Raw genomic sequence first — 12,986 nt, 5'->3', positions numbered from 1 at the left:
TAGGGCAGCGGCGGCCGAGCCACGGCGGAGAAATGCGACGCCAAGACCGGCGCCGGCAGGGGGGATGCTGGGGAGTACACCACGAGCGGGGCGGGAGAGGCCGGTACCGTGGACACCAGTGTAGGCGCCCTGGGAGGAAACTCAGGAGACGCCAGCACATGTGCACTAGAGACAAGGTTGGGCGGGGCGAGTCTGGGGACGCCAGTGCAAATGCACAGAGGCCGGCCAGGGAGGAGCCAGGCAGGCTATAAAAGGAAGATGGCCTCCGCGGTAAGGGGAGGAAGAAGGAGAGACAGGTGAGAAGGGATGGGAGCCAAGTAAAGGTGGCTTGGGGAGAGACCAGAGAGAGCAGGGTTGAGGAAGAAGCCCAGGGCGGGCGGTGGGAGTCTCGCTTCCGGGCTGATGAGTTTCGGCAGCTAGCCCCATCAGGTAGGTGGGGGCGGACGAGGAGGACACCCCCACCTTAGGGCCCTGGGCTGGGGTCTGGAGAGAGGGTGGGCCCAGACTTCCCTCACATCCCGAGCGGGGTAATATCCTGTTGGGCCGCCATGGCAGCTACCCGGCTTAGAGATACCCAGAAAGGGAGGAGAAAGGGGTTAGGACCTGTCCTAACCCCCCTTCACACATAGTTTAAGTGGAGGATCACACCAATTAATTCTATGTGTAGAGAAGATAATGCTGACTTGTCTTTATTTTCAGGCCCAAGACGTTGAACAGTAAGATAGTGAAATGGACAGTGGCCTCTGACATCTGGAGTGACACTGAACCAACCAACTGTTCAAAGAAGAATACGTGTGGAATGCATCTCTCATGGAGGTAGAGCGCTACCACTACTATACACTTAGCAAAAAGAGGAAGCTACTCAGCTTGGTGCAGTAACGACGGTTCACTGAGATGTGCATCCCTGTGGGTGTTCCACTATAGGGGTGCGTCTAGACTGGCCTCTTGAATTTGCGCAAGAGCACTGACTTTGTAATGTACAAAATCAGTGCTTCTTGCGCAAATACTTTCACGCTCCCACTCGGGAAAAAGCCCTCTTGCGCAAGAATACTTGCGCAAGAGGGCTAGTGTAGACAGGGAAGAACTGTTTTGCGCAAAAAAGCCCCGATGGCTAAAATGGCGATCGGGGCTTTCTTGTGCAAAATCACGTCTAGACTGGCCACGGATGCTTTTGCGCAAAAACACTTTTTGCGCAAAAGCATCCATGCCAATCTAGACACGCTTTTGCGGAAATACTTTTAACAGAAAAACTTTTCTGTTAAAAGACTTTCCGCAAAATCATGCCAGTCTAGACGCAGCCTAGGTGTCGGGCTTGTCCCGGTGCCGCAGATCGGAGATTCGTCAGCAGTGGTCTGCCAACCGCACATGCGCGTCAGGCACCTCAAGCCGTTGTACAGAGAGAGACTCACCTCTAGAACGATCAGCCATCGAAATCAACAGTCACTGAGATTTCTGAAAAGGTAGTGTCCTATCGATGTAAAAGACCAGTGCTCTGTGCACATCTAATGTATGAAGTGTGGTGTCATATTGGGAGGAGTGTGGCTTGCTGTAGAAGGTAGGGAGGATGATAGGCTAGTTGATGTGAAAGTCCAAGTTTATTTTTGGCAGGAAGGATGGTTGAAGGTGGAGTATAGCCCCCTGACTTGTAAATACTGTATAGGGAGGTGTAGCGGAGAGAGAGGTGAGCTTCCCTACCCGACATGCAGACGTTATAGCTAACAAGAAGGCAATCTAGGTGGTTAATAGCAACAGAAGGCAGGTCACCAAAAGCTCCAAAGGTGGTCGCATTAGGGCATCCAAGACAAGTTCTAAATTACATGGATCATAGACTCACAGAGCTGGAAAAGACCTCAGAAGGGTCATCAAGTCCAGCCCCCTGCTCCAGGCAGGACCAATCCCAACTAAATCAACCCAGCAAGGGCTTTGTCAAGCCGAGACTTAAACACCTCTAGGGATGGAGACTCCACTACTTCACCACTCTCCAAGTGAAACAGTTTTTCCTAATATCCAACCTGGACCTCTCCCACCACAACTTGAGATCTTTGCTCCTTGTTCTCCCATCTGTCACTACTGAGAACAGCATTCTCAATCCTCTTTGGAACCTTCCTTCAGGAAGTTGAAAGCTGCTGTCAAATCCCCCCTCACTCTTCACTTCTGCAGACTAAACAGATCCAACTCCCTCAGCCTCCCCCCATAGGTCATATACTCCAGCCCTCTAATTATTTTGGTTGCCCTCCGCTGGACCCTCTCCAATGCGTCCACGTCCTTTTTGTAGCAGGGGACTCAGAACTGGACACAATACTCCAGATGAGGACTCACCAGAGCCGAATAAAGGGGAATAATGACATCTCTGGATCTGCTGGCAATGCTTTTCTTAATGCAACCTAATATGTCATTAGCCTTCTTGGCTACAAGGACACACTGTTGACTCATATCCAGCTTCTTATCCACTGTAACCCCCAGGTCCTTTTCTGCAGAACTACTACTTAGCTGGTTGGTCCCCAGCCTGTAACAATGCTTGGGATTCTTCCGTCCCAAGTGCAGGACTCTGCACTTGTCCTTGTTGAACCTCATCAGATTTCTTGTGGTCCAATCCTCCAATCTGTCTAAGTTACTATGGACCCTATCTCTGCCCTCAACCGTATCTACCTCTCCCCCTTGCTTAGTGTCATCCGCAAACTTGCTGAGGGTGCAATCCATCCCCTCATCCAGGTCATTAATAAAGATATTGAACAAAACCGGTCCTAGAACCGAACCTTGGGGCACTCCGCTAGAAACTGACCGCCATCCTGACATGGATGAAGTGGTTCTCTGCATGGTGAGTAGAGATTTGCTACCCCTTTCATGAACCTCCTAGTGATTGGGTCAGCAAATGTAGAATACCCCTTTACTGGCTGTCGGAAGGCGGTGATCCCAGCGAGGTTAACCTTGAGAGAAGACAACGCTAGGCCAGAATATTTTAAATGTAGGATGTAGTCCAGAATGCAATGGATGGGAACAGAAGTTGGGTCTAGACTGTTATCAGTGCACCAGGAATAAAATCTATGCCGCTTCTGCAGGTAAGTAGTGGTGGGCCTTCTGCTCTGGAGCAGGATATGTCTAACATCCTGGGAACAAATCATTTCCGAATCTCGGAACCAACTAGGAACCACACTGTGAGGCAAAGGTGGTTGGGTTGGGGGTGCACCAGTGTTCCTTGGTCCTGGCTCAACAGGTTGTGGCGTCTGGGTAGGCGATAGGGTGGGTGAGGAGATATGTGAAAAAGATAAGGGAGCCATGTCTGATGCGGCCAAAAGGGCACTATGAGAATTACTGTTGCATTGTCCCTGGAGATCTTTTCTAAGACTCTCTGTATCATGGGAGTCAGGGGAAAGGCATAAAGCAGGTGAGCACTCCAGTTGAGGAGGAATACATCTATAGGTCTATAGTCAGGAACCCCCAGAGGTGGAAGACATGATATAGCACCCAATAATGTAGTTCCCACTCATTGTTCGTAACAAAATACCTACTAAGCGATCAGTAGTGATGTTGTTTTTGCCAGATAGGTATGATGCTAAACTCGTTCTGTCGTGGCAGATACACCAGTTCTGTAGGCATATTGCCTCTGCACAGAAGGAGTGCGACTGAGCCCCTCCCTGACAGTTTATGTAGAAAACTGGTCATGTTGTCAGTAAGCACCCTGGTAGTGCGGCCTCGGATAATGGCAAGAAAGTGCTTGCATGCATTGAAAACGGCTCTCAGTTCTAGGAGGCTGATATGGTAGAAGGCTTCTTGTATGGACCAGCAGTTCTGAATGCAATGACCGTTGAGATGTGCTCCACAACCTACCAATGATGAGTTGGTTGTAATTTGGATCGTGGGTTGAGGTCGATGGAAGGGTACACCTGCTAACATGTTGGCGGGGATGGTCCACCAACTCAAAGACTTCACCACTTTTGGTGGTACCGCAATCCTCCTGTGAACATCGTGTTTGCCAGGAACGTAGACCATGGCTATCCAGTGCTGGAGGCACTGTAGGTGAAGCCTGGCTTGCGCTAAGACATATGTGGTAGATGCCATGTGCCCCATGAGTTGAAGGCATGTAAGTACAGAAATCGTGGGGCTTGTGGAGAGGACCTGTACCAGACTTTGGATAGCCCAAATTCTGTTTAACAGCCGATAAGCTCGGACAGTAGATGAATCTAGTTTTAATGTCGCCGGTGTGCCCTTGCCTCCCTCCCATGAAGCTGGAGCTAGGGGGAACTGGCTTTTAAGCTGGCTCCCCCCCCCAACACCTCCTTTTCTCTCCCCCCCAGCTGCCTCTTTCTGATACAGGTGGGGGGGGGGAAGCGACTAGTCAAGTAGTCAATTAGTCACTTACATCCCTAACTGGAAGACCCCAATATTTAGAGGCAGAACGCTATGAAGGCCCTTCCACAATGGGTAACTTTTCACTATGCAGCATGACAGCACAAGGAAATCTTGCTCACTGAGAAGATTTCCCTTGGTTCAGACTATAATAGGCAGGGCTGAAGCTCATCTGGCTTTTAAAGCAAAAGAATGGCAGAGGCTCTATTCCTCAAGATACTCCCATACAGACAGCTTATCATCTCTACTATGAAACACATCTTAGAACTGTACTCCTGTCTCAAAGTAGATTGATCTTTTCACCAGTATGCTCCCTTTTTTTTCCCTCTGATGATAAACTTTAGTTTAGGTTATAAATTGGCTACAAGTGTGTATATGGGGTGAGATAGGACATATTCATTAACCTGAAAGTATTCAATATTCTGAAGGTAATGCATCTGATCCTTTTGGATTGGTAGAACTTTCTTATATGATGAATAAGATCTTCAGCAATCCTCCTCATATTTGACCTGGGTGGAGGGCTGAGGATGGATTGCATTAAACAAGCTATTGTTGGCTTCTGAGTAAGGTATCACATAAGCTGTTTTGTACTGGCTTGGTAAATGTTTGGGAAGTGGTTCCCCCATTCTTTGCAGTTCACCCTAATTGAGTAACCTAAAATTAACTGTGAAGAGTGAATTCTAGAACTAGAAAAGGCAGCTCAGCTTTTATTTACCATTCTTCATGAATGAGAGTGGAAGTAGGGTGCCCACGAGATTATCACCGACTAACATTGTAAAATGTATGCTATTCATTTTTAAATGCATGAAGTGAAAAAACCCACAAACCTGTGGATACTTAGAGACCCCAGGGGGGTCGTGACCAAGTTACAGGGAGGTCGCAGCTGCAGGCTTCCCCGGGGTCCTTCTCACCACTTCCAGGGATTCCGGAAGTGTGCCCCCCTCCCACAGCTGCAGAGCGCGGTGCCGGCGGCTTCCCTGCAGCACAGTGACTGCAGGAGGGGTGAGTCAAGCAAGAGTGGGGGGCCTTTTTTTTTTGCGATTAATAACCTTCTTTGGCTCCCCTTTCCCCCCCTTTTTTTGCTTAACTTTCTTTGGCTCCCTCCCCCCCCCCCCCTTTTTTTTTGCTTAACAACTTTGGTGGGGTCACACAAATTCAATGAGCATTTTAGGGGGTCACGGTATCAAAAAGTTTGAGAACCCCTGCCATAGGGGGAGAGCCATAGGGGGGAGAGCCTGAAGGAAGAGGAGAAGAGAACTAACACCACCAGTTCTACCGGAGGAGTGACACCTGAAATTCATTCTACAATGATATTCACTGTGATAGGAAACCATAGTGGAAACTACACTCAATGCACTGAAGGAGTTTATACTTTTTTAACCAAAAAGGATGCAAAACAACAGAAAGACTGGGGTGACCCATGCTTTGGTGTCCTCATTAAAGCACTGCTAAACACAAGTGTATGTTTAGATAGTGTTTTTAACAAGAGCTGTAAACATAAATTCCTTCGTGATCTTGAACCCTTCTCAGTAAGAGATAGATTAATTACCACAGCCTCTCTTTTCTTTGTGTTTAATTTCATTCATCTGCAGTCAGTGACCTGCATTGAGATGCTTCACTGTACTGTGGCTGTATTAAGGCAATGCATGGGAAAAAAATGAGTTCTTAGGGGAACATGTCCACCACACCAATACTTCAGTCATTACAAACAGTAAGCTAAAAGCAGAAACTCCATAAAAGGATCATTGAAAGGTTAACGCTAGTGATTGCTCAGTTTTACTTTTGGGTTGGTTTTTTTGTTCCCTTTAAAACTCTGACTAAGCTCACAAGTTTATCATGAACAGTCTTCCAATTACGTCAACAGATTCACCCAAAAACCTCAAAAATGTAAATAAAGGAACAAAGAGATGTTTTGGCAACCTTGGGATATTTTGTATCAGGAATGAGGATATATCACAGGGCACTGAACCTTGTGCACCTGCAAACTTGCCTTCTTTTGAAGAACATTGACTTTGCGTTCTTTCACATCCAGCATGTCTTTGAGGTCATGTATCTCTCCTGCTTGAGTCCCTTTCTCCTCTGCCATCTCCTGGATCTGCTTTGTCTTCTTATTTAGCATTGTCTCTTTTTCCTCCAGACGTAGTCGTAGAGCATCCACCTGAATTTACAAATGAAGAAACAAGACTGTGTTAGATAGGAAAGGAAAGAGTTACTAGAAGACACACATCATTTCCACAATAAAATGAGTGGTGTCAATCCCCAGACAGATTCTGGTAACTAATCTCCCAGTAAGACTTGTGAAATCAACCAACTCTCTGAGTGGTATCCTTCCTGTCTTAGCAATCTACCTATTGACTTTGATTGTTATCTGCTTAGGTTTAAGTACCCATTCTCCAGATACTTAATAATGCTCTGTCTCACACCCCCCATCCTTTTTCTCCCCCGTTCCCTTCCCCTCTCCTATTTATTTCGAGTTTTCATATCCCCTACTCATAACTCCAGTCATCTGAAGAAGCAGGCTGTGCCCACGAAAGCTCATGATACCATCTACATGCTTTGTTAGTCTATAAAGTGCTACCAGACCATTTGTTTGTTTTTTCTGTATCAGACTTACTCGGCTACCTCCTGAAGCTTTTTCGCAAAGATAGTTACCAGTTAAGAATGACTGATCAAACTAAGAATATGTGGAGACCTTATGCCTGTACAAAATCAGTATTTCAACATCAAAACTAAACCATAGATTTTAATCCTCAAATGGCATCTGGCTATTGGCATTTTTGTGTATATGCTGAGACGCTCATTAAAAATACCTCATCTATACCTCTGTAAGTCATAAAACTGTAATTTAAGCAATATTTTGTAATGGGAAAGGACAAATAAATGATTGCAAACATAAATACATCAGAATATTTACCATTTGCCTAAGAAGAAATTTTAAAATCGAGTTCTTACAAAACCAAGAAGGTAAAAATATATGAGAATCACAGAAAATAGGATTTTCCATCACAGATCAGGACATTTGTTTTTTCACTGGTTATTGATGGTGGCCATTGCCAAATACTTCAGAACTGCAGCAACACTCTTAAGCCCCCAGAAATATGCAATTTGCATTCTACAATACAACACTGCACACAGAAATAATCTTGTCTTATAATGAGATTTGACACAATCTTCAGCATGTAATTATCCTCTCAGTGAATCTACAGGTTGGCCATGCATTAAGTAATATATACAGTTTTCTCTAACCACATATCCTTTAGCATATCCCTTCTAAATTTACCAGACACTCATCTGACAATCTTGTATTAATATTTCAGAATTTTTCCACCTCAGTATAATGTTTCTTTGTGGGTAGTGGAAGATCTCTCAATTTTAAGAAAAGCTTCCCCCATTTGAAACATTCACAAAATACAGAGATACAAATGCTAAATAGTACTATAGCATGTTCCATCTTCCACACTTACAATACACTCTATTAATTAAGCCTGGAGGTAATATAAGTATAAATCTCTGACTACTGAAGGTCTATATGTGAAAAGAGGGGTAATGATCTTACGGTTACCTGAAGAAATTCAAAAGCATTTCTGGCTTAAATAGCAAATAAGTGGCAAAGATGGGCAACAAGTCCTGTTGGACCTTAATACCATGTAGCATCTTAATACAAGAGGATATTTCTGCAGGATATACCTTTATGCTGAAGGTAAAAGGGAACAAGGGCCACACTGCAGAACTCTGTGGGCCACCATTTGACTATACAAGCTCACCTGGATCTCCCATGGTGTCACCTGAAGGAAAAATAAATTATGGAACTTGCATAGGATCCACAAAGGGTTGTAAACTGACAAGTCTGTTTTTCCCTCAATCTTCTCCATCCATTAGACAGAGCACAAAAGGGGGAAAAATGGAGAAGGAATCAAACATTTGAATATACATTCGATCTGAAGAAAGAGGCCACAACAGAGCAAATAACACTCTCAAAGTCCACTCTGGAATATGAAATCCGACTATACCAGGTTGTTCAAGATACCTATAGAAATCCACTGACCCTTATCCACTTGGCATTCAGGCAGAGCACAAACCAGCCATCTTAGTTGCTAATCCTATTTGACAGTATCAGATTTGGTTCCCCCCATTAGCTGAATTCATTACAGGGCATCATTCACAGTGAGTAAGTAGGGTGCTTACTGAATCCCTTGCTCCTTCTGCACAACTCAGGCTGACAGACATGAAGTAAAAAAGAAAATGTAAACAAACTCCAATCTGTCCAATGTCCTTAATTTCTTTCTCCTTACTGGCAACACTGGCCAAAGCCACAACAACTATAGTACAACTCTCACAGAAAACCCTTTGCTGCTTTGTCTGACCTGTATTATATGCAACACTGAGTCCACCCTGGTGGGGAAAAAGCAGCTCAGGTCTTCAAGTCAGCATTGCAGTCCTGGCTGCCTATATTCTTGGAGGCTTCCCACTCACTTCCACATCATTAAAATCACATTCCTAATCCCTTATCTATTATGTAAGACTATGCGGTGTGGGGTGAGAAAGAAACAAAAGATGCTTTGAATGAATATCAGTGCGATGAGTACCATTCAAATGCCAAACAGAGCAGTTATTTTTGTAAGAAAAAAATTAGCAGGCAGCTTCAAGTGGCTGAAGATTGGTCTTTGAGGTCCAAATAACATAGTTTTTGGTTTCACTAGCTCCTCATAGTCAGCCTGCATAAATAGATCAAATATGTTGTGTTTCAAAATCTTCCAGTCTTCAGATAAACAGCCTTCATTCATTCTTGAGGATAAACTAAAAATTCCCCTCACAAGCAATGCCACATGTCCCTAAATGGTTGTTATATATTAAATGAGACACCTCCGTACACAAATCCACTGAAATACTAAGTGAATATACAGTATCTGCAAACACAGAATTCTCCATAAAAGATTTTCCAACTCCTGATTGATTGACCCCTTTGAACTCTATATTGGCTTATGGTTTGGAGTAAATTAAACTCCTTGGTTTATTTTGTGTGAGGTCCCTTCTTAGAGACCCACAGAAAACACTTTCAGCAAAACTCCTCAAAGACTGGCAAGCACACAGTCAACATCCTACCACTGTTCTTGGCAGAATGATCTACTTGTTTATTCACACCAGCTCAGTTTATGGATGGCTTCCATCCAGACTGCCAAGAACTGAGGTCTGTGGCAGCCAGGTGATGCCAACTTCAACAAAGTCAGTGTAAGACTTTTTCTGCACACACAAATGGCTGTGAAAACAGCCACCAGGTTTTGCCACTCTTGCCTGATTTCTGCATCTTAAGTAGTATTATCTTAACCTAAAATTAACCTGCCTATTTCCATATTAATAGGTAGTCATGTCTTTAATTATATATTAGACTAAAGGTCCCCAAAGCGTGGGATATGCTCCCCTTGGTGGGATTGGGAGGACCATTTAGGGGGCGTGACAGGGCCTGGCCCAGCTCCGCCTGAGGTGGGAGTGCCAGCCAACCCCTCCCCAATCCCAGCTCTGCTCCTGTCCTATTTCCAGATACAACCTGGACTAAGGATGTTAAGTAACAGTTAATTAAGTAGTCGATGGAATTTCCATTGACTACCCGATAGGTACTGCCGCATTCCTCCTTTGAAATGTACAAGAGTCCCTGCGGGTTCCACACGTCATTTCCCCAGAACCTGGGGTCAGACAGAGACAGCAAAGTGGGGGTGGGGAGAGGAAGAGAGAGGATACTTCAAAGCTTAATTGTAGATAGGCAATTACTTATGAAACAATCATGTAGATAGGCTTGACAAATTTCAATTTCTGATCATTTTATTGGATAATATCAATTCTATTTTAAAGATTTTTTCCCCGTTTATTTAAATAAACTTTCACTGTAGTGGGATATTATGAAGAGTGGGGTCCGGCATTAATTAGCGAATGACAGCAGATATGGAGATTTAGCAAGTTAGTGCTTTACAACCATTAAATCAAATTGCCACTATCACATCAAAATATACAAACATCCTTAAACCCAGCTTTTAAAAAGCTTTTTTTTTTTTTGCTTTGCATAGCTATAAGTTTGATATTACTGACCAAAAATATGTTTACATCTGTGTGCATGTGTAAAGTGAAATTGACATTTACCAACACTTACATATAAACTAATTCTTCTAAACCTATGTACAGATTACCACCCAGGGCTCGTAACCCCATGTTTTGGTATAACAGTGTATTAATATAGTTTCAAAAAACTGTTACAAGTCCAACATGGATATAGCTTTAACAATTCATATGTTCATTTAACACACTCAATGTAAACAATACACTTCTTAAGGGCTGTATTAATTTATTTTCTGAATATGAATCTCCTCACTTGCCCTATGAAATAGATTCAGGCCACAGAATCATGCCAACTTAGATAAAATACAGTAATTCCTCTTAACACGTGCCTGCATAACACGTTTTCGCGATAGCACAATTTTTTTTTTTAGGGAACGTTTTTTTAATTACACGACCGTCCCCGGAATAACACGATTTCCCCAGCTGGCCCATCACCGGTGGCTGCACAAGGCTTCCCCTGCCTCCTTGCAAAGCGGCAGATGGTTCGCCTCTCACCGCGCTGTTTCCCGCTGACTCACCCTGGCAGGACGCAGTGCGGGTCCCAGCAGACCCGTTACAGGGGCATACTCCCAACCTAATCCCCCTCCTCTCTCCTCCCCTTCCCTTCCCCAGTGCCAAACACCTCCCCTCCCTGCTGTAACCCAATCCCCTTTCTCCCTCAACCTTATGTCCCAGTTCCAACAGACACCATCGCTTGAAATGCAACCCCCACTTTTTCCATTATTTTCAGTGGGAAAATTGACCCCGCATAACACGTTTTCACTTAACATGATCATTTTCTGAAACATATCTATAGTGTTAAATGAGGAATTACTGTATACAAATAACGCAGAATATTTCAACAAATTGAACTCACTTCCTTTTGAAATCGAATACGTGCCAAAACTGAGCCAAACAAAAGGACAGAATAAAAACCTTATATTGACAGAGCCTTTCAACTCAAAAGTAAATATTGATTTTTCTTTATTTATAAATATATTATAAATTTACAGAACTATTTATGAAGACTCATTTGCATATTGACAAGTTAACCACAATAGCCTCTCCACCCACTTACCCTCAAGATAAACAACTCCCGAATAGGACACTATGTCTCTTAGTTCGAATATGACAGGATGCTAAGTTTAATCTCTGGGCTATGAAGCCTGAATGTTGTGTCATCTTTGCACTCGGTTTTTAAGGAAAAATAAAAGGTAGAGGCTCAGAGAGCAAGACATTTCCCCAAAAAATATTCATCTAAAAGTATCTTTAAAGTATTTCCCCTTATGAAAACTAGTTTTAATTAATCATCACTGGCAGAGAATGTCTTACTAACATTTTATTTCCTTCTAGTTTCCTACAGCTACCAAGTTACTTCCTAATTGGTCAGCAGTGTTACCAGTTCTAAGCCAAAAGGACTGGGTCATGAAATTTTCTCTCATTTCCTTTTAACCCATCATTGGACAGTCACTACCTCAAACCAAAAGCACAGCAGCCAGAGTAACCAAAACTATTCCTAAAATGCTGTCCAACTGATTGGAGAGGAACATTTATGAGTTTCTACCCAATTTTTTGAGGCTTCACTTTGGTGAAGCCACAAAAAGAAAAAAGATCAACACAGTGTATTATTAAAGCCCACTCAACAGGATATGACAGTAAATGTAACACGGGAAACCCCCTAATAGGTAAATATTTTAAATCAACATAACTGAGCTCTAACTTTATGCACAATAAAGTAAGCAAGCTTTTAGGACAGTAAAACAGCATGTTCCAGTAATGACCTAGATATTTTGTAATCCTGGAGAGTGAGAGACCTCATAAGTCTCCTCTAGCCTTCCTCACATTACCAAATTCCCTTTTAATGAATTCACTGGTGGTGAAAGTTGTTCAACTCCTAAGCATGAGACTAAACTCTCCTTTTTAACCTAATGAATAAGTATAACTCTGGTGGTAGTAGTGAAAATTTCCCCAACTCTAAACTCTATTAACGTGTCAACTGCCTGTTCATAAAAAGAAGTTACTCACCTTGTGCAGTAACGATTGTTCTTCGAGATGCGTGTCCCGTGGATGCTCCACTGTAGGCGTAGGGCTTGTCCTGGCGCCGCAGATCGGAGATCTTTTCTAGCCGTAGTCTGCCAGACCATGCATGCACGAAGTACGGCTCGTGGCTTTTCGCGCCGTTTGAGCGTTGATGGTCCGGCTCCCGCCAGTTCCTCCTGCCTCTTGCTCTGAAAGACACAAAGTATAGAAATCGCCGAAGAGGGGAGGAGGGTGGGTCGTGGAGCACCCACGGGACACGCATCTCGAAGAACAATCGTTATTGCACAAGGTGAGTAACTTCTTTTTCTTCTTCGAGCGGTGTCCCGTGGGTGCTCCACTGTAGGTGAATGTACAGCAGTAGCTCGCGAATGGAGGAGGGTTCGGAGCTAGCATGCCGTAGCTGAGGATAACACCGCTGCCGCCACCGCCGAATCATGTATTAAGAGATTAGGGATGGCATAATGTGTAGCAAAGGTTAGGTTGGAAGACCACGTAGCAGCTCTACAGATATC

General features: G+C 43.9%; 1 protein-coding gene across 10 annotated transcripts in view; it reads right to left on the bottom strand.

The window, feature by feature from the left end:
* ERC1 (ELKS/RAB6-interacting/CAST family member 1) overlaps window positions 1-12,986 on the bottom strand; it is a 512,836-nt gene that overhangs the window by 364,115 nt on the left and 135,735 nt on the right. For all 10 annotated transcript variants that reach the window (XM_075941054.2, XM_089775709.1, XM_075941075.2 and 7 more), the window contains one exon: window positions 6,338-6,505. In XM_075941054.2, the coding sequence (XP_075797169.2) occupies window positions 6,338-6,505 (168 nt within the window). The remainder of the gene's footprint in view (window positions 1-6,337; window positions 6,506-12,986) is intronic.

This window comes from Pelodiscus sinensis, chromosome 1 (assembly GCF_052426305.1).
Source record: "Pelodiscus sinensis isolate ZL-2025 chromosome 1, ASM5242630v1, whole genome shotgun sequence".
Lineage (NCBI taxonomy): Eukaryota > Metazoa > Chordata > Testudines > Trionychidae > Pelodiscus > Pelodiscus sinensis.
The sequence above is the reverse complement of the archived record's forward strand: the minus strand, read 5'-3'. Positions and strand labels throughout refer to the sequence as shown.